Here is a 20,166-nt window from a genome sequence, read left to right as displayed (position 1 = left end):
ACGCGAGCCGAGCATGGCGAGAGACAGCCAGAAAAATAGAACAAGCAAGCAATCGCAAGGCAATGTAATAGTATCCGCAGATACCAAGCCACTCATTCAACACGCTGCTGCGCCCGTACTCGTATACCCCCCTCCCCCCCCCCCCACCCACCATCAGAGATGGCTTGCTACTACCTACAGCTTTTTGTTTGTCTACGCACAGAGAGCGAGAGAGAAGACGCCACATCAAGGCGCATGGCTGCACCTGTACCTGCCCGTCCTCCCGGAGCGCTGGCGTCTCAGGACTGCCTGCAGGGGCGTGTGAATGTCCGTGGCAGTGACTGGAGGAAGGGGAGTGGCGGTACAGGGAGGCAAAGAAGAAGCGCATGGTAGAGAGGGGGGGGGGAGAGTGAGCAGGCAGGCACTGAGAGTGAGTGGGGTGGGGGGTGGGTGGGTGGGCCGGATCGAAGGGGGGGAGGGGGGGGGATCCGGCAACAGCTGCTTCGACGACGGTCCGCCCTTTTGCTGGCAAAAACAAACGTGCGGCGCGTCGCACCCGACTGCAGGCCGTCCCCTCACAGCCTTCTCCATTCCACTGTGAGGTGGCGCATCTTTTAAACCTACACTCCGCCCCTCTCCACATCCTTCGCGCTCAGCGGCTCGTCAGGCTGGAGAGGGCGCCCTTCACCACATCGCGCGCGAATGGTATGTACGAGAGAATGTACCACACGAGCGCCATGAGCTGGAGGATACTCGACAGGAGTGTCAAGAGACCGCTGTGCACGAGCACGACGCAGAGGATGGTGAGCACCATCGTGATGAGGTACACTGTTGACGCGATCCAGCGACCCTCGTCGAACATGCTCTTGAACTGCCGGACTGGTCCAGCGAGGAAGAAGGTGCTGCCGAGGCACATCAGGTTGCCGAGGGTGAAGAGGAAACCGAAGGAGACGTAGTCGCCGAGGAACACAGTCACCCAGCTGAGGATGAAAAAAAGCAAGCCAATTCCAGCGCAGCCAAGGCATCCCTGCACACGCTGCTTGAAGGTGAGCGATGGGCAGAGGCTTTCCTGGTTGTCCGTCCCTGCCGCCCCGTCCAGCCCACCGCTAGTCGCGACGCTGATGATGGAGGTAACCTTATCCATGTGTGTCTCTCTCTCTTATGTTGGTTTGGGATAAGAGGTATGCTCTACAGGAAAGAGTGGGAAGGGGGGAGGAGGGGGGGCTCAGCAGATTCAAAGAAACATATGCGCGGAGAGAGGGGTGGGCGAGGGACAGAGAGCGCTGCGGCAGACTCGCATGCACTCGCGCGTGCGTGTAGCGATGGCCACTCATTCGACAGCACGATGACGACGGCACGCGTGCGACTGCTTCGATCGCTGATTCTCTCTCCATCCTCTTCGATTTTGTTTTGTGCCTCTGACGGCTGCTTGGACTCTGCTTACGGCTCGTGTCTTATAGATGCTGAGCGTGCGACGGCCTCATGCGTTCTTTTTATAGCGTAGTGCGTGATCCCCCCCCCCCCCAGCAAGGGAACTCTGCGCAGGAGGCCGATCAACGAGTGGAAGAAGGCGGAGTATGTGTGTGCGTGTGCTACGCGGCACAGCGAACATGGGGCAGCGCGCCTTGGCGGTCGCTGAGGAGGGAGGAGGGTGCACGACCCACTGATCCATACACCTGGTCAGCTTCTCCGCCCCCCCCCCCCCCCCACATCGCCTGCACGCACGCGCACTTTCCGCGCTTCTCGCCTTGCCTTTTCCTCCTTACTTTCGAGCTCCCACATCCGTCTCTCTCTCTCTCTCTCTTTCCGCAGCTGCTTCTCGTCCTGCTGCTGCTGCTGCTGCTGCTGCTGCTTCGGTCACGAACACCATGTGCTACGCGAGAGAAGAAGAGAGACCTTGGAAAGGCACTCATTAGGGTCGGCCCGGCGCGCGCCTACACCGAGGCATGGGCCTACACTTACGACCCTCGCACGGTGTACTTCATGAAGTAGTCCGAGTAGTCGACGTGGGCGAAGGACTCATTGCGGTGGTCGTAGAGGTAGCGGCGAGTCTCGAAGAAGAGGCTCGGCTCCAGTGGCACCTCGAGGATGACGACCTCATCCCTCTTCAGCCCCTTCTTCTTTCCATTGGCCCTGTTCGAGGCGTAGTACTGCTCGAGGATGCTGTCGCATCGCTCCTTGTACGCCCGGCACGGCGTGCGGTGAACCGTCGACCAGTGCGTCTTCTGGCACTCGACAGAGCAGTAGTAGACGGCCTTGCAGCTGCTGCAGCGGAGAAGCTGCTTGGCTGCAGATGTGGACACAGTCGGCACGCGCTTCTGACACTGGGCACAGACGTCGCTGCAGCCGCGGGCCACGCTGGGGATGAGGTGCAGCATCGAGGTCGAGGCGTCGACGAACATGAGATCACGCGCCTGCTCGATGTTCGCGTCTGACCACTCGACCACCACATCCGCGTTGTCGCTGCTGCTGCTGCTGCTTATGCGGTGACACGTGGGGAGGGCACGGCGAATGTCGAGAAGCGCAATTACGACGTCCTCGTCCTCTTCAGCCCCCGTCCCACTGCCGCTATTGCCGTCCGCACCACCACGGCCGGCCTCTCGCGCTGCCTTCAGCCTCTCCTTGAGAGTTGAGCGTGAGGAGGAAGAGGAGGCGGCAGCGGAAGTGCCAGTTTCGCCTTGCTGCCGCGCTTTGTCCACCGTTGCGGCTGCCTCGCCTGCGTCGCCCTCGGCCTCGTCGTCCACCGCACCGCCACCGGCCTTGATGATGCTGTTGATAGTGGGCAGAAACCATGGCAGCTGTGCCAGGTATTCGAGGTTCTCCTTGGCGTAGTTGTTTAGCTTCGCCTCGATCTGCCCCAGTGCCGATGTTGGCGCCCCGCTGTGCGCACTCTCCATGCGGCACAGCTCCCCGAGCAGCGACACCGTCTCCCACCTGGATTCGTGGCACATGACGTTGTTCCGCTGCGCCAACATGAAGGCGACACTCTTGAGCAGTTTCTCGCGGCGTTGCTTGTTGAGCGCCGCGGCCGCTGGTGACGACGACGACGTGGTGCGCGTGTCTGCGTTCGCCGTCGACGCTGCTGCCGCCGCTGGGTCTTCGAAGAGAAACAGCTTCACGGACGGGTGGAAGGCCACCGTGTTGAGAGCGACAAGGTAATAAGTTTTGGAGTCACACGGCACATCCACGGCGGTGAGCTGGAGAAAAATCTGGTCCAGCGTGACGGGGTCCGGTCGCGGCGGCGGCGGCGGTGCTGCTGCCTGTGGCGGCATCGTGGAAGAGGCAGGGCTCCGCTGCGGTGTGAGGTGGAGAGTGGTGGGTGGATGACAAAGAGTGCGGCGGAGGTGTGTGTGTGTGTGTGTGTGGATTCGACTGCCGCTGACGCTGAGGAAAGGGAGGGCGTGGAGGAAAAGACGAGGGAGAGAGGACTCGTGTTAAGAGTGAAACATGGCGAGAGAGGTAGGGCAGTTTGTCCAGGGATCCGGCTGCTTCCTGGTAGACACACGCTACACGCACATGTGAGTATATATATATATATATATATATATATATGCACCCACGCAGGGCGAGGGCCGTCTCGCACCCTGACCAATCAGGCATCATGGGAGCGGCAGGGGGGAATGTAGGTAGGCAACGACGCATGGGTGCGTGTGCAACACCCCCCCCCTCCACACACACACACTCAGAGAGAGAGAGAAGATCTGCACGGCACACCCCCTTCCCTCCTCGCTAACAGAAAAGAATGACGAGAGACGGAGAAGGGGAGTCGACATCGGTTACACCGGTGATACAGGCACCTGACACACCGAATTCCACACAAGCTGACACGAAGACAAAGCTGCTGTCCGTCGAGAACCTTCATCGACCTCTTCCCCCCTTCCCCCCTTCTCCACCTCTCCAAATCCACCGCCACCCTCTCCCTCCCTTCCTTCCCCCTACTCATACCTGCTCAGCCTAGTCGCGGTGACCTTTTTGGTTTCTTGTCGCCTTTTGTTCGTCCCGGACAATAACCCCCTTCTCAGGCTGCCACGTAGTCGCGAAGCTGCTGCAGCCACCGCTCGTACTCTGCCTGCTCAACCCATATAGAGTACTGCCCAACAAATTCGCCGAGCTGGTCGTCAACGCCGCGCTCGGCCAGCCAACTTTGAATGCCATCGAGGACTTCCTCTTCGGCCTCGTCCAGGTTTGGCCCCGGGTAGCCGCCGAATGGGTTCGTGTACCGCGGCTGTGGCACACCGGACGAGGACGGGGAGTTCGACGTGTGAGGAGGAGGGCCGTGGTAGACCACATTGTCGACGATCAGCTCCCCGTCAACGACGTCGCAGCGAGCCTCGATGCTGTTGTGGTAGAAGGTGTGTTCCTCGGATACATCGCCATGGAGAGTGTCCTCACTGCTGGCTGTGGTACCCTGCTCACCACTGCTGCTGTCCGTTACTCCCGCCCCACTCCCCCCATCGCCTTCTTCGGAGAGAACGCGTTGAACAAAGAAGGAGAAGGGAAAGTGCTCGCCGCGCACGTCGCACTCAGGGTCGAGTGAGGCATCACGGGCGGTGAGTTGGATGCGTAAAAAATGTCGTTCCACAGCCCGTGGAGCCGCCCGCACCTCTCGCTGCTGCTCTCCGTCTCGGTTCTCCTGGGTAGAGCTGCCACTGACATCGTTGCCTTGCGCCTCCGCGTCTCTACTTCTTGGGCGTGGAGACGAGGAGGAGGACGGCGGCGGCACCCACAGCCGCCGTCCGTAGATGAAGCTGGTCCCCTCCGTGTGATGCATCGTCCACCCCATGGGCACCGGCGGCGGACCATCCTCTTTGTCCAGCCGCACCTTCTCGTCGAAGATTTCCTTGTCGATGCACTTGAGGAACGACTCCTCTGGCAGCTCCACGGCGCTCGGCGGCAGGGCGCTGCGAAGCGTCGGGGCGTGTTGGAGGTGGGCGGCGGCAGCGCCAACACTGCCGTCGTTCATCCTGTGCACACCCTCATCAGCAGGGTCGTTGTGACTGCCTTCCAGCGGCGGAGTCGTGGTGGCGTACGCTCGCGCCATGTGCGTGAGCCGACTGCTGATGCTGAAGACTGGGTCATTGCGACACCTTGAGTGAGGGAACCAGATCGGAGAGCCAGTGGAACGGAGAGAGGTGGCAGGGCATGCCACCGTGCTGTCAGAGGGGGAAGCCATAACAGCCTCCGCTGTTGCCTCAGTTGCCATTGCTGCTTTAACGGCGGCGGCGATACAGAGTGAGAGCGTACGGCGCAGCATCATGCACAACGTATAGAGAGATCTCTGCTGAGCACACTCATCACACCTGCAGACGGGCGCGAAAGCCGTCAAATGGGGGTGCGTGTGGGCTGCAGTTTCTCACCCCACCAGCCGGCCCCCGCTGCAGCTCTCTCCGCTTGTGTGCTTGAGACTCAGCGATGCTGAGTAAGGGGGAGAGAGAGAGAGAGATTGAAAACAAAAAACAACCGCACAGGAAGAAAGTGATGAGAGCGACAGGCGACAGAAAGAGGCCCAAGAACGACGACGGTGACGGCAACAGCAGCAATAGTTGCGCTGAGGAAAAGCGACAGGTGACGTGGAAGGGGGGACGGCAGTGCGTTGAGGAGCCACGGCTCTCTCGCGCGTCAGTCGGTGCGTTGGATTGATGAGTTACAGCAAGAGAGCCAAGCAATGGTGAGAGAGCACTGAGAGTGAGAGAGCAAGGTTTGCATGGGCAGTGTTCATCATGCTCAGAAAGCGTGGTGGTCCTGTGTGGCACGCATGAGCACGCATGCGGGTACACACCGGAAAGAGGGCGAGAAAACAATGGAAGCGGCGTCATCTTCGACCTGATCAGCTGTCGTATAATGCCCCTGGCTGTTTCCCCTCTTTAGTGCCCCCCTCCCACCCGCCGCGTGCTTGTGTGTGTGTGTGTGTGTGGAGGGCTCATCACTACTGTTGTTGTTGGTTTAGTTGCGTTTTTTTTTTTTTGCTTCTTTTACTATTTTGCGCTCACACACACACACACAACCCATACAGAGGAGGAGCGAGACCGACGTACCGACACTTGGCGATCTCTCCCTTCCTTTGCCCTCATCGCACGACCTGGACTCGGATAGACAACGCGCATGCTGAATGCGCATGCGTGTGGGTGTCCGTGTGATCGATTGCACGAAGCGCGCTGGGGAGCAGGGAGGTGGCGGATGAAGAGAGAAAGCAAAACGAGTGGGTGGGTTGGGAGGACTGATCGGAGGGAGAAATCGGAATGAAAGCGAAAATAAAGGTGCACCCAAGCGAGTACACACACACCCACACACACACTCAACACACACTCAGCACCGACACACACTCATCAGCGAATGTGATGGGGGCTCATACAAACGAGAAGGAAAAGAGGAAACAAAACATCGAAATTTTGTTTTTGACGAAAATTCAGCTGAGGAGGAGGCGCATCACACACATCGCCCACACACGCAGAGGTGTACACGCGTGTCTTCAGTGCGAGTGCGAAATAATGTAATCCTGCTCGAACAGGTGGATGGAGCGAGAGGAGGAGAGGGAAAGGCTGCTTGTGTGTGTGTGTGTGCTCACTCCTGCGCTTTCCTTTTTTGCTTTCATTTCTTCGGCATTCCACTACTGAGCGAGAGAGAGAGAGGCGCGGAGGGGGCGAGCGAAGCGGGGAATGGGGAGGGAGGGAGGGGTGTTGGGTGCTGGACGCTGGTGTGGTCCCAATGGCGAAGAAAGAGAGTGTGAAAGCCGGGGCTGCGCGGGAGCTGCCCACGTGCAGTTGGCGCTTCCCCCCACCCGCCACCACCACCCCGCCATTCCATTTCTTTACACCCTGTCGTTACCGCGCCTGGGGGTGCTGTGATCCAACTTCCACACGCTCACATACACCCACAACCCACGCCCTTCCCTGTCGTTCATTCAACGCCACCACTGCGTGCACGTCCGCCCTCTCGTTTCGCGAGCTTCCCCAAGAAGCTCTCCGGCAAGCTTCCCTCAGCCTGGGAGAGGAGGGTGGGGCTGGCCGGTGGCGGCCCATACACATCCTACTACTAGTGGGGAAAGAAACGGAGCAAACAAGTAAAATTGCGGACTGGGGGAAGGGGAGAGAGGCCGAAGGGAGGAGCAGGCGGTCCCAGCACGCGCACGGAGGGGGGTACGTTGATCGTCTCTCTCCCCCCTCTCTTGCACATTGGCGTCCACCCCGTCTTCTACACAAATGACTCGCAGGCCGGTGTGGATACTGCCCCCCAGGGCCGTCCCCCATGGATTTCTCCTACTGCTCCGCCTTTCGCTATCCACTTCCCCACACTCCCTCGCAGGCGCGCACCGTCGGCGTCTGTTCCTCTCTCTCTCTCTTGCTAACGCACCATCAAAGCCCCAGGCGAGGCTCTGCACGCCTCCGCCCATGAGGCAGGTTGTACTCTCTCACCCTTCTGCAGAGCGGCAGTGAAGATGAACGCGCAAGCGTACGCATGGGCTGTGACTTCTTAATCCATGGAGTAGACGGCGCCGCGGTTCTTCCACTCCCAGCCGTTGCGGTGCATGCGCAGCGCGTAAGAGAGGAGGGAGTAGATCCAGCCAATGGTGCCCAAGAACGACAAGCGCAGCCAAAACTTCCAATGTAGTGGACCGAAGAAGTTCTTCAGCGCGAAGTGGCCCATGCCGAACCACATGCCAGCGCACTGACGGTCGACATGGCGCACAGGCGTTGTCAGCGGGTAGGGTGCCCAGGGGTCCATACACTGCTTGCTGTTCCACCCCTTCCACCCTGCCGGGCGGGCACGGAAGTTCGGCTCGTGGTGTGGGTGCAGGCGCAGCGTGCTGAAGCGCAGGTACGGACTGGCGCGCTCGATGCTCGGAATCTTCGACACGGTGCTCGCGGTCGAGCCGTGACCTCCAGCAGCGGAGTGGCGAAGAGCGCTAGCAAGCATGGCACTCGACGTGTGGTGGTTTGAGGGAGTGTACACAGACAGAAGAGAAAAGGCAAATCTACACGCGCGTGCGCGCCAGAGAGTGAGAGAGGGAGGGAGGGGAGGGAGAGAGACCGTCACACACGAAGTAGATGCCGGAGCTTTGAAGTCAACATGGGTGGTGGTGGTGGTGGTGGTGGTGGTGAACACACACGCGCGCACATGTTTGCGAGTTGTAGTTGGAGAGAAGCCCCACCCAGAGCGAGAGGAGAGGGAAAGAGGAGCGAGTGATTGGGTGTACAGAGCAGGACGCGGACGAGGAAGATGGTGCGTAGCGGTGAGGCAGATTCGCACAATGACATCGCACGCACGTAGACCCAGAGGATGCAGGGAGGCTGCGCGGTGCTAGATCAGGGAGATGCGGAGGAGGCATTCCGCTTGTATAAGTTCGTGTACGGGACTCGTGGTGTTCCCCTTCTGCACCTCTCCTCCGTTCTCGGTAATGGCGAAGGCAACCCTTGGCCTTAGGAGGGGAAAGAGAAGAGCGGTTGACGCCACCGGTGCCTCCCCCCTCCCGCCCACACATGTCGGGAGGAACAAAGATGCGCGATGGGTGGCGGCTGTCTCCCTCATGGACCCGCAGCGGCAGGCGTGGGGAGGAGGGTGCTTAACGTGTATGCAGGCACGTTGGCGACGGGCCTCGTCGGCTACCCCCCTCTCTCGCGGTGCGTCTCTCAGTGTTTTCGAACGTGGTGGGAAGGCGGCGAGGAGGGAGGGAGAGACGAGGCCTAGGCGATTCATCAAGTGGAAGAGTAAGGAGAAGGGATGTGAAAGTAACTACACATGCCATCGTCCCACGCACCAGCACCAGCACCAGTCGATACAGCCAGCAATGGACCCCTCTAACGACGAACACACGCTGGGACACACACGTACACAGAGAGAGAGAGCGATTAAAAGGGATCTAAGGGAGAGGAAAAGTAGGGACAACAACCCACGGGCACACATGTGCAGCAGGACGATCGTCATCTGTCCTCGCCCCATCAAGGGGAGGAGGAGAAGGGGGTGGTGGTGGTGGCGGACGGAGGTAACACGACCAAAGGGTACAAAAAAATGCTGAACATAAAGCAAAGGGCATGACCACGTCCTCGCTCCTCGTCCGCCGCGATGATGACAACCACGACGACGGCTCTGCTGGAGGGGAGGGAGGGGGTGGGCTGTGCCATACAGCTAAAGTAAACGGAGGTGTTACGTGAGGGACCGGAATCAACTTCATCCTTTTTCCCCCCTCCCCACCCTCCACCACCACTACAGGCCAGCAAGCAGCGCTGGTGAGGCAGAGCAACATCGTCCGCGGCAAAAAAAAAAACGCAGAAAATAATCAAGAAATACGTTATGCACACCCACACCCACACCCACACACGCACACGCACACGCACACACACACGCACACGGACCTCTCTTTATCGCTAAAGGGGTTGATAGCGTGCATAGTTCGCTTGGCTTCGTGAGCCGTCAATGAGAAGCTGCAGCTGCGCGGCGGTAACCCGGACGCCGGATATTTCCGTCGCCGCTCCAGTGGCGTAGCCACCACTCGCGCGGCTCATGCTTGCACTGCCGCTTGTGGGTGAGTCAGCGAAGGAGAAGATCGAGGGCGACAAGAACGGCGTGGGCATCATCGCTGCAGAGTATTTGTCCGCTGCTATCGTCTTCGTCCGCGCAGCGGCGGCCAGTTCGGCGGCCATCTCCTTCGCTCTCTTGAGTGCAGCCAGCGGCGCTGACGCCTCAGACGCTGCTCGTGACAGCGAAGATGCAGAGGCACCCGCAGAGTGAGGGTCCTCATCGAAGGGCACTCCTCCCTCCTTCAAGTTATTGTCGCAGCCGTCAATGCCGTTGCCGTCGTGCGACTCCTCTAGCCCGTTAGGGATGTAGCGGCGGATGATATCTGCGTAGCCCTCAGCGTTGCACTGCCGCTGCTGCTCTGGGGGCGAAGGCGACGTGTCTTTGCCATTGTTGGCGCCGCAACGACGCCGGCCGCCGCCTCGGATGCGACCGGCAGCAGCAGCAGCAGCAGCCGAGGATGGGCCATCGCACACCATACCCTGCCTCACTGTCCCAGCCGTCGCGGCCGCTGCCCCAGTGCTGGACGGTAATTCTTTGCGTACCGTGCGCGTCGACCTTGACATTGCTTCCACTGAAGATTTCCACGCAGCCCCGGCAGCGGTGCGGTTCGCAGACGTGTTGACGTCCGTTTCCGCACGTGGCCGCAGCCCACCACTGCCACTCATGTCCGGGCATGCACTCGCCAACATCCCCACCTGCTGCTGCTGCTGCTGCTGCTGTGGCACTCGTGTGGTGCCAGGGTGTGCTTGTGCACAAGTCGGTGTCGGAAGGGAGGATGCAGGAACAGAGGTGCTGCTCGCAGAGTTGAGCAGAAGGGTCTGCAGGTCATTCTCTTTTCCGTCAGCAGTGCTGACCAGTGGCGGAGGTGCCGGCGACGGGCTGCGAGACGCACGATGCAGCGCTGTTGCGTAGCATCTGCTACGGCTTCCTGCAGCCGTGTCTACCACAATGCCCTGCTGTTGCTGCTGGTGTGGTGGAGGCCGCACGGCGGCATGCGGACTCGTCACGAGATGGGCGTCGTCTTGCCCTTTGGTTCCATCAGTTCGCTGAGTGAGTTGGTCCGTCTGCAGCTGCTGCGCTTCCGACCCCGACATCGATGATGATGGCGGAGCGTGAAGGCTGGCGGTGCAGCTGTGCGAACGACGCACCAGAACGATGAGCTCATCGTCGGCATGCAGGTGAGGCGGTGCCACCGCTTCTGGCCTTCCTGGCGTCGTCGTTGTCGGCGGCGGCATGCCGGATGTCTGCTCTAGCTTCGACTGCCCCTGTTGCTGATGGAGGGGTAGAGAGACGGCACGCTTGCATGCCCACACCGTCACGTCCTCTGCTGACACTACTACTCCCGTCGAAGGGGCAATGCCAGCGGCTCTATCACCCGCGGCGCTGCTTAGCATGGCGGTGTCGTCCGCCTTGTCTGCGCCCAGAGCAGCACCGCCAGCGATGCCGAGGTCACAGCGCTGCTGCTGCTCGCTGGCCACAGTGGCCAGCAGCGTCCCGAACAAGGCCAATTCACGCTCATTCATGCGCTGGAACTCTTGCAGGAACGCCTTGCTCTCCTCCATTTCAATCATCGATGACTGACTCGCTGACACGGTGTTTTTGCTGCCGCCGTCTCGTGGCTTGCGACTGGCAAGGCGACGCAATCCTGCCTCGGTGGAAGCCAAAGGACGCGAGCAGGGGTCACCAGCACCGGCAGTGCTGTCGATGGTGGGGCGGGTAGCACCGGGGTTGGCACGCCTGGCAGTGACGTCGATATTCACGTTGGGGGCTCTAGCTGTTATCGACACTGCTGCGGTGCCCAGCGAGGTCAGCGCGTTTTTCCCGGTAGCACCGCTGCGAGTGGTGCCACTGGTGCCGTTGCGGCTCTGGCTACGGCGCGGCACTAGCGACGTACGCACGAAGCTGGTGGACACCGTCGCTGGCCCAGAAGCGGCCGTCGCAACGATGCCGACCGGATTGTCGGTGCTGGTGTGCGGTCGCCGCTGGTGTGCACTGCTCACCGAGGCGGAGCGCACAAGGAGGGGTGGAGCCGCCGCCAGCGCACCGCATCCATCCGCAGTGCGGGGGGCTTGGCTGGCGAGGTTACCGGGCACTGCGCTGCTGGTACGACTGCTGCTCCTCGCGTGGCGTTGCTTGTGCGCTGGGGCAGAGCTGCTGCGCACTACGTCCTTGCGAAGCAAAGTGCGTTCTTCAGCGGTGGTGTTGTTGCTGGCGGCGACAAAGTCCGGCGCACCGTTATCGGAGCTCCACGGCTCAATATGCCCTGCCGGACTTCCGCCGCTCCTCGCTCCTCGTGTCGTGTAGGTGGAGAGGGGGCCCGACGCCGTGCTCAGGCGCGGTCGTCGTGAGGCGGTGGGTGCGATTGACCGTCCCCCAGGGGCCTCGGCGACGGCGCCAAGAGGGCTAATGGATGCGCGGCGCGTAAAGAGCGACGCAGACGCGACCGACTCTGTGTTGCGAGCGCTGTCGCTGCCACCATCGAAGCTGCCTGTGGACGGAGTACGGCGACGGTGCTGCACTGATGTCACGGACAAAGTGCGTGCCAGCTTCGACCGGTGTGGAGGCTGTAGGCGGTCCTGCACGGCAGCCGCTACTCTGGTGACCATGGTGGCACTGCGGTGCAGTTCTGCGGGGCGGACGAGCTGCACGGGAGGTGCGCGCTGCTGCACTGTTCTTGTGGTCGTTGCAGCGACCGTGAGGGCGGGGGCCACTGCTGGCCACTGCGGCGATCGCCGAGGCATGGCCAGCTGCCCTGCGGAGAAAGGGGAAGGGTCACCCGCACCAACGTTGCGCAGCGTCGGCGCTGGCTGAAAGTACACGTTGTTGGGGTTAGTGCCTGCGCCACATATTCCACTGCTGGCGGACCGACTGCGGCGCCTCTGAGGGGGAGGTGCGGCACGCTGTGGCTGCGGCTGAGCGACTGGCAGACCGCTACTAGCGAGGGTAGTAGTCCCAGCGCTGTGGTGACGTGCCGGTAGGGGTCGAGGTGCTGCTGCGCGAGGGGAGACGGCAGCGGATGACAGCGACGGCAGTGACAGCAGCGATGGCCCCTTCGCACGCCCAGGAGTTCTATGCTTCACGATGACGGTGGCTGTCACTGCTTGAGCGATCGTCGCCGAGGGCGGCGAGGTGCTGCCGTTGCCCACCGCTGTTGTCGCGCCGCCTCGTCTGCCGTCGATGGGCACGTGGGAGAGAAGGGCGGTGCCCCCGCTGCCTCTTTTTGCGCTGCACACCACCGCACAGGTGGCCGACGCCGCCACCGTTGCCGCGAACGGTGGGGCCTCTGGTGAGCACGGCGATGCAGCAGAGCCTATGCAGATTGATGGGGAGCGGGACCGGGCAACGAGCGGGCTGTCGTGCCGTATCGCACAGGTGTCTGCGGCGATGACAGTAGCGCGAGCCGCGGCGGTAGTCGAACGGAGGCTAGCAGTTGTGGTGGCCACCTCTGCGACGGGCACGGGTTTCTGCCAAAAGTGCTGGAGCTTCTGCGACTGTTGCTGTGATGGCGGGCGGACGCACGAGTGGGATGAGGCAACGGAAGACGGCGACGCCCGCGTGTGACTCCGTGAGCTGCTCCCCGTCTTCGCACTGTTGTAGCTCAGGCGGCGGCACGTGGGCATGGGCGGGGACGGCGACGTTGCAGCAGGACGCGTCGACTGCGGGTCGTGGTCCCGCGGAAGTGCAGCCGGTGCCATACCTGTTCGTAAGTCGTTCATGGGGAGGAGCGCGGCCCCTACAGCGATGGTGGACGGAGGAGCAGCAGCAGCAGAACGCATGACTGGGCGCCCCCTCTTTAGATACGTTATTAAAGGTTGAAGGCAGCACTTTGGTGGGAGGAGAGGAGGAGGAGGGGGAGGGGGCAACGAGGTCATATTGGCGGCTGAGGGAGAGAGGAGGTGCGAGAGATGGGGATGAACGCGCAGGGCGGCCCTCCTTTTCCTGTGAGGAATGCCTTCGCTTGTTGCATTGGGCGGAGAACATCGACTGGGGTCACTGAAGGGAGATGCAGAGGGGCACTCATCCACACACGCGCAGCCCATCACGAGTATGATCATCACCACTGCCTTCACCATCGCGAACGCACAGGTGCGACGGATGGTGGAGGTAAAGGGTGGTGATGATGATGTGTAAGCGATACGAGGAGGGAGGTAGAGCAAACCATAGAATGGAAAAGGGAGAGAGACAGCGCACGTGTGTACGTGGAGGAGAGCCACCGATGAAAGTAAAGTGAAGGGAAAGTAGCTAATCACACGCACGCACACACACACACACGAAATGAGAAGGAAGAGGAAAGTGTCGCCTCACGCGGCACATCAAGACTGTCACCATCAGGATGTGCGCTCCCGTCCGGATGGCCAACCAGTCGTCGTAACGACCACAGCAGCCCTCAATCCTCACTACGAGCAAACGAAGCGGCGATATCTCTCTACAAGACCAACAAGGGAAAGATGATCGCGGATGGCCGTGGGAGGTTCACGAGACGGGTGCGGCGGGCGGCAAGGCGCAACAGTACAGGCGCCCAAGGGGTGTACGCATATGCGTGTGCACTGTAGTGGTGGTGCGGAGGAGATGGGCAAGCGGGAAGAGAGAGAGGATGGGTATTGGGTGCAGGGGGGGGGGGGGGGGGGGAAAGGCAAAGTATGGGAGGAGGAGGAGGAGCGAAACTAAAGATGGCCAACGCAATAGCAGCACGGGGACTGACTGTATGAACGAACAGCGCGGCAACGGGGAGGGAGAAGGGGGGGGAGGGGCGGGGGAAGTGACAGTGCACATACACCACCGACAGAGGTGCATAGGCACATAGGACAGCGAAGAGAGGGGGAGAGGGGGGAGGGAGCAAGACGAGGAGGAGGAGGGGGGGGGAGGAAGTGTGTGTGGTGTATGTGTGTGTGTGTGTGTGTGGAAACAGTTATCAGCTTAAAGCAAACGAGAAAGTAAGAATGGGCACTAGTTTACATAGACATACACACCTACACGTCGTGCCATCTCTCACCACTGCCACCACCACCACCACCACCACTATCGACGGTGGTGGTGCGCTGCACCTCCCCTCCCCTATCGAGAACTTCTTGTTTTCCACATCACTAAAGCCCTGGCGCTTGCGGAACGCACAGACGATGGGGAGGGTGGCGCTGAGGCGCTCCAGCAGCTTCCAGCCCCATAACACCGCCGCCTCTAAAAACTGAGGTGTTCAGCAGATGAATGGGAGCTGAGGACAAGTACAAAAGGGGCTTATCATCGGTATCCTCCATGTTGCTATTGGGGCTGCCGACCGCTGTCGTAAACAGGGTCTCATACAGCCTTCTGTCGCTGCCGCAGCTTCCGCACGGCTGCGCGCGCCACGTGAGCGGATTGTCGTCTCCGATGGCGAGACGCACGTGCTGTGTTGAGGGTGGCGGCATTAGTGCACCCGCAGAGCTCATCTGCACGACACTGGAGGCGGCGCTTTTGACGCTGCTGAGACTCCTCTTGTTGACCAGGTCGCACCTTGTGCGGCTGCTGCCTCCTGCTGGGGGGGGGGGCCACCGGTGCGGGCCAGCTCCGGGACCTCTCGCTGTGTCCCGGCGCCACCCTTCGTCACTGCCAGTCTTCCGTGGGTGCTGGCGCGCGCGGCCATTACAAAGCGCCCGCAGCGAGGCGGGGTCGGCGCAGACGTGCAGCAAGAAAGCTCGTTCCTGCCGATGAAGACACGCAGGGGGAGAGCAGCGGGGGGGGTGCCTGTGGATACACTTAGGCTAGACGACGTGGCGACATCTCATCAACCGAAGGCTCCATCGGGTCCATCGCGGCGAAGCCACAGCGCGCAAGGAAGACTTCGAGGGAGGCATACTGGGACACGCGGGAGTGGTGCGTCGGCCACAGCACCGATGATGCCGGTGCCACAGACATCACCTCGGAGGGCACACCGGAGGCGTCCTTCCCGGCCGTCTCCTCCCCCCTCCTCGTCTTTTCTGCACTCGTCGCTTGGTGAGCCTCGGCGAGACGCAAGCGTAGGAGTACGTTCGACTGCTCCACCACTGCCAGTCGCGCCTGCGCCGCTGCCCGCGCGGCCCGCTCCTCAGAAAGGGCAGTGACAATGTCCTTCATGGGGGGCTCACACCGCTGCTGTCTTTGCCTTGTAGCGATGGAGCGGGGCGGCACAGAGGAGAGCGTTGCCGTGCTCGGCGAGGACCCCAGTTGTTGGCGTCGAGGATTACGAGTCGGTTGAGCATGTCTCACCACTGGAGCAACCTCTAGCAGGCGAGTGTCATTGGCAACGCAGTTACGCGTCGTAGCCCGCGCCTCACCAACTAATGCGTCCGTAGAGTAGGACATGGGCAGCATCGCGGTGGGAACGTGAGGAGTCGCCACGGCCGCAGCGGCGATTAGCTTGCGCTGCAGCACCAGGTGTCGCTGCGTAATGGGATAGGCAGGGGAGAGGAGGGCTCGGGCGGACCCACTTTGCCAGTACGCCTCCACCTCTGCCATTTCCTCGCCGGCGTCCTTGTCGTTCTCAGCCGGTGCTGACGCACTCAATGGTCGCGGTGAAAGGTACCACCACTCCTGCGACGTAGGCCCAGCGAGCGCCGCGCTGTGACGACAGCTCCCCGGTGCTGCACCAGAATCGGCTCTCTCCTTCTTCTCGAAGGCGCGCTCTCGATCGCCGAGCGACTCGATGCTACTGTAGTCCTGCCTGCTGCCGTCCCTAGCACTGGGGCTCCTGCTGTTGCAGATCACCTTCGGCGCTGTGGCTTCCTCGGGTACGACGATATCGCGACTGCCGCCGCTGCCACGCGAGTGGGAGGGTGAGGTGATTGTTCCCATGTCCGTGCTGGTGGTTAGCGTTCTGAGGCGCCGCTGTTGCTGGGTCATCGCGGCGGCGAAGTAGGCGAGGTGTCCCTCCAGCCACCACGCGTACGTTGCGAGCTGCCGAAGACGGTTCTGCGCGGTCGAGACATCGCCTAGAAGCTGGCGTATCCGTGACTCTGACGCCGCTTGCGCGCCTGCCGTGTTCCTTGTTGTCTTGTTCAGCTTCGCGTTGCTCTTCACGTTCTTGCAGAGCTTCGCAAATTGAAGCGTCGACATCGTTGCTGGCGCATCACGCGGGTCCGGCGAGACGTTGCAAACCAGTAACGTGAGGGCACCGCCTCCGAGGCTGCTCTGCAAGATGCGCGTGAGCTTGCTATCGCGGTACGGGATGTGTGGCTCTGCCGTGGCTACCTCCGTCAGCGCAGCAGCACCGCTGACAGGGGTAGTCACTACGATTTTGTTGGAGGGCGACGCGCGGCCCACCGAGCTCAGCAGACGCATCACGTTTCCTAGCGCAGAGAGCGAGCGATTGATGTTCTGCGCCTCCTTGAGCTGCAGGCCATGCGCGCCAGTGTGGCTGACGCGCTCCGACCCTGCGAGGTCGACAAGGCTCAGCGTGGAGCGGCGGATGTCCCAGACGGGCTGCGCTCCGTCGCGTGAGCGCCGCTTCCGCTGCTCCACGCGTACAAAGAAGAAGGCGTGGGAGCGACTGCTGTCTTTGTTGAGCTCCGTACTGCCCATTTGCCGCCGCCTTAGCGCCAGCCACACCACTTCCATGGCTTCGTGAAGGTCGTGTACTTGGTGCTCGTGCAGCCCCTCGACGCACGCAGCGTCGCAGCCCGCGCCGCGCGTGGGTTCGCGGGACAAGGACCGACTCGATGGAGGTGACAGGGCAGCTCTTGCCTTCATCGACTTCGCAAGTGGCGGGATAGGCGAGGACGACGGTGCGCGTGCCCCTTGCCGAATTTTCAGCGGCGCCGCTGTTTGCGTTGTTGCCGATGCGGTCCACTTCGTCGACGTCGTCTTGGCCAATCCTGTGGCGGTGCCGGCTCCAGAACTGGAGGTGGTGCTTGCCATACTCGCAGCTGTCGTTCGGTTCTGATTCATGGCGGAGTTGTCGCGCCTGGAGCCGATGCGCTTCGACGCACGTGCGCGCATGAGGGCCGCACACGGCGATGGGGAGGCAGAGGGCTGGCCTCGCCCTCGCTTGACAGCCGACGTGGTTGCGGAGCCGCTGTCCGGTCCGTTGGAGGTCGGTCGCGATGCCGTGGGTTTATTGTCGGTGTCGTCCTCACAGGAGGATACGGTGCTCAGTACATCAGGGCCGTCCTCGCTGGTCGGTTCACCTGGGAGCTCATGGAAGGAGCGGTGCCGCGTCATGCAGGGGAGCGACGGACTAGGGCCCGCTTCACCACTGTCAAGTGGCGACGGTGTCGCTGTAGAGGTCGCCCTGCCGTGGTGACAATGCGGCGCGGCGAGTGGGTGAAAGGTGTCCTTCTTGCCAGGCTGCGCTCTCGTTTGCTCGGTTAGCTCACCCGGCAGCAAGTCGCGCAGATCTTCATTGTACAGCTCCAGTGCACTGAGTGCAACCCGCCACGATGACATCGACGCTGTGGGCACCCGTTGCTGACCGCCGCCAGCGCCGTGTCGTGCCTCCAGCTCGTGAAACAGCTGGTGCAATATGCGGGGAATCAGCCCGACGCTGGCCGCAGCGAGCACCTGATCGTCTTCATCGACGTTGCGGTAATCGCGCTCCACCGCCTCCGCTGACGCAGAGTGCGATGCCAGCCACTGTAGCGTCTTCCGCGACAGCTTTCCACCATGCGGCCCAGCAATGGTGTAGGTCTTTCCACTACCGCTCTGGCCGTAGCACATCACGGTACTGTGGTAGCCCTGCAGCACTCGCGCCACCGCGCGTTGGCCGATGCACGTCATGATATCCGCCTGCCCCGCGCTGTCGTCGAGGATACGGTCAAAGTGAAAGCGAAGGGTGCGCATCTGCTCCCCAGCCGCGGCAACAGCGACGCAGTCGATGAACCCGTTCACTGCGTCTGCGCTCAAGCAGCTCCCTTTCGACGCGTTATCATCACCGTCGCCATTGCCAGCCGTTGCTTTGGCGGCTTTCATCGCCGCTCGCTCGCCCTCAGATCGCCGCCCGCGCATCGTAGTGCTGTGGCTGGTGGTACTGTCGCTCATCAGTCGGCGCTCTTCGACCTGTGAACCACCGCTTCTGCCGCGGTGAGGCTCGCGCTGAGGCTCGTGCTCCACGTTAGGCGACGTCGCTGATGGAGCGGGAAGGGATCGAAGTGCCGCGACGTCGGTCAGAAGAGACGCTGGCGGTGCTGCATTCACCGGGAGCAACGAGATGCGCGGCCGCACGCGCACCGCTACGAATACTTTCATATCCGCGTCGGCCACGTCGTCGTCTTCCGCCATGGCCGCCGGGCCCGCGGCGTTACCGCCCTCAGGAGCCGGAGACCTCCCTTCCGGTGGTGGTAACGCACTATTCGCGCTGTCGCCGCCCGTGTTGTTGCCCTCCTGTTCGAGTAACCACGCGACAGTGGTGTGGTCGCATAGACTGACGTTATGGTCATCGGCAACGCCACCGCCACCGCCGCCATGCAAATCCCTCGCTCTATCTACTTGTCTCAGCAAGGTGCCCATCGCCACCTGCCGGTGGTTCGCCTCTTCAACATGCTTTGAAGTGCTGCTGTTGTTGTTGTTGCAGGCACCGATGTCTTGTCCTGCCTTACCACGAGTCGACTCGTCGTGTCGTGAGCGCTGTGGCGGCGACTGAGCCACATTAGCGACACTGGCCGATGCTACTGTGTCATGCTGTTGCTGCTGTAGCCTCTGAGGAGCACGCACCTTCGCCAGTCCCATGCTGTGCCACAGCAGGTTGGGATGGTCAGCATCCGCGTAGCTCCAGTCCACGCCCTCCTTGGAATTGTCCAAGTCCGAGCGAGGCAGCCGCCCCTTCGGGTTCCCCTGCTTCGCGTGGGAGTCCTGGCGCACCCCCAGGCTTGGGATGCCGTACCTCGTCGCGGTCGTTGTGTCTGTGCGCGTGGTGGGCGCCGAAGCACGGGGCCGACTGGCTCGCACACTAGTCGCGTCGCCGCTCTTCCAGTCTGGCTGCTTCTCTTGTGTCCCTGTCGCAACAGCGAAGGGGGTAGGAGAAGTTGGGCCTTCCACAGGACTTGCTGAGGCTTGTGCCTGCTGTTGTTGGGCGACCGCGGCACCGGTCAGCGGCGCTGCTGCTACTGCTGCTGCGGTGGGTTGCGTGGAGTTCCACTTGGTGAAGGTATCCTTGCAAGCGAGCGTGGCGGGGTGCTTGTGCACTACATCCCCACTGAGACTCCTGAAGGTGATCAGTCCGGGGCGATGCTGCGGCTGCCGCAGTGGCGAGGGCAAGTTGTCCGTGGTGCGGGTGTCGTTCGCCAATGATGTCCACACCGTCGTCTCCTCCGAGCTCGCAAAGCTCTTGTCCGTTGCGGTGGACAAGTATGCGGTCACCGGGTAGATGAAGGCAGACGAGTGCAGTCCGTTGGTGCCACTGGGACGACTACTGGTCTTCTGGAGGTTCTGCGACTCACACTCACGGCTGTCCTCGTGGGCGTCTTCAAGGCGAGCGAGCGGTGACAGGTCCACCACAGAGGAGAGCGGGGAAATGACGATGGTCAACGGTGCCTCGGTAGCCTGGGAGACGCTCTCGGTGACCTGCGGCGCGGTAGGAGAGAGCAGGTGCGTCTGCCGTGCCGCGGGGTAGCCGCTGTGCATCGCTGCTGTCGCCACCGGGAGTGGGCCGGTGGGGAGTTGGTCAGACAGACCGACACCCACACCCACACACATATAGGCTTGGGCGCAACTCGCACGTGCGGCCAT

At 61.8% G+C, this 20,166-nt stretch overlaps 6 protein-coding genes across 6 annotated transcripts; all 6 read right to left on the bottom strand.

Moving 5' to 3' along the window:
* Nucleotides 1-631: 631 nt before the first annotated feature.
* LPMP_050790 (hypothetical protein) lies at nt 632-1,123 on the bottom strand (the record flags this gene model as incomplete). Its single annotated transcript, XM_010705541.1, has 1 exon — nt 632-1,123. One exon carries the CDS (start codon nt 1,121-1,123, stop codon nt 632-634), a length of 492 nt encoding a protein of 163 aa, XP_010703843.1.
* Nucleotides 1,124-1,937: 814 nt separating this feature from the next.
* On the bottom strand, nt 1,938-3,251 carry LPMP_050780 (MYND zinc finger (ZnF) domain-like protein; the record flags this gene model as incomplete). The annotated part of the gene is made up of 1 exon (XM_010705540.1): nt 1,938-3,251. One exon carries the CDS (start codon nt 3,249-3,251, stop codon nt 1,938-1,940), a length of 1,314 nt encoding a protein of 437 aa, XP_010703842.1.
* Nucleotides 3,252-3,997: 746 nt separating this feature from the next.
* On the bottom strand, nt 3,998-5,020 carry LPMP_050770 (mitochondrial glycoprotein, putative; the record flags this gene model as incomplete). Its single annotated transcript, XM_010705539.1, has 1 exon — nt 3,998-5,020. The coding sequence occupies one exon, from the start codon at nt 5,018-5,020 to the stop codon at nt 3,998-4,000; it is 1,023 nt and encodes a 340-aa protein (XP_010703841.1).
* Nucleotides 5,021-7,449: 2,429 nt separating this feature from the next.
* On the bottom strand, nt 7,450-7,893 carry LPMP_050760 (hypothetical protein; the record flags this gene model as incomplete). Its single annotated transcript, XM_010705538.1, has 1 exon — nt 7,450-7,893. The coding sequence occupies one exon, from the start codon at nt 7,891-7,893 to the stop codon at nt 7,450-7,452; it is 444 nt and encodes a 147-aa protein (XP_010703840.1).
* Nucleotides 7,894-9,341: 1,448 nt separating this feature from the next.
* LPMP_050750 (hypothetical protein) lies at nt 9,342-13,568 on the bottom strand (the record flags this gene model as incomplete). Its single annotated transcript, XM_010705537.1, has 1 exon — nt 9,342-13,568. The coding sequence occupies one exon, from the start codon at nt 13,566-13,568 to the stop codon at nt 9,342-9,344; it is 4,227 nt and encodes a 1,408-aa protein (XP_010703839.1).
* A 1,657-nt stretch (nt 13,569-15,225) lies between these two features.
* On the bottom strand, nt 15,226-20,166 carry LPMP_050740 (kinesin-like protein; the record flags this gene model as incomplete). Its single annotated transcript, XM_010705536.1, has 1 exon — nt 15,226-20,166. One exon carries the CDS (start codon nt 20,164-20,166, stop codon nt 15,226-15,228), a length of 4,941 nt encoding a protein of 1,646 aa, XP_010703838.1.

The sequence above is a fragment of the Leishmania panamensis genome (assembly GCF_000755165.1).
Source record: "Leishmania panamensis strain MHOM/PA/94/PSC-1 chromosome 5 sequence".
Taxonomy (NCBI): domain Eukaryota; phylum Euglenozoa; class Kinetoplastea; order Trypanosomatida; family Trypanosomatidae; genus Leishmania; species Leishmania panamensis.
The sequence above is the reverse complement of the archived record's forward strand: the minus strand, read 5'-3'. Positions and strand labels throughout refer to the sequence as shown.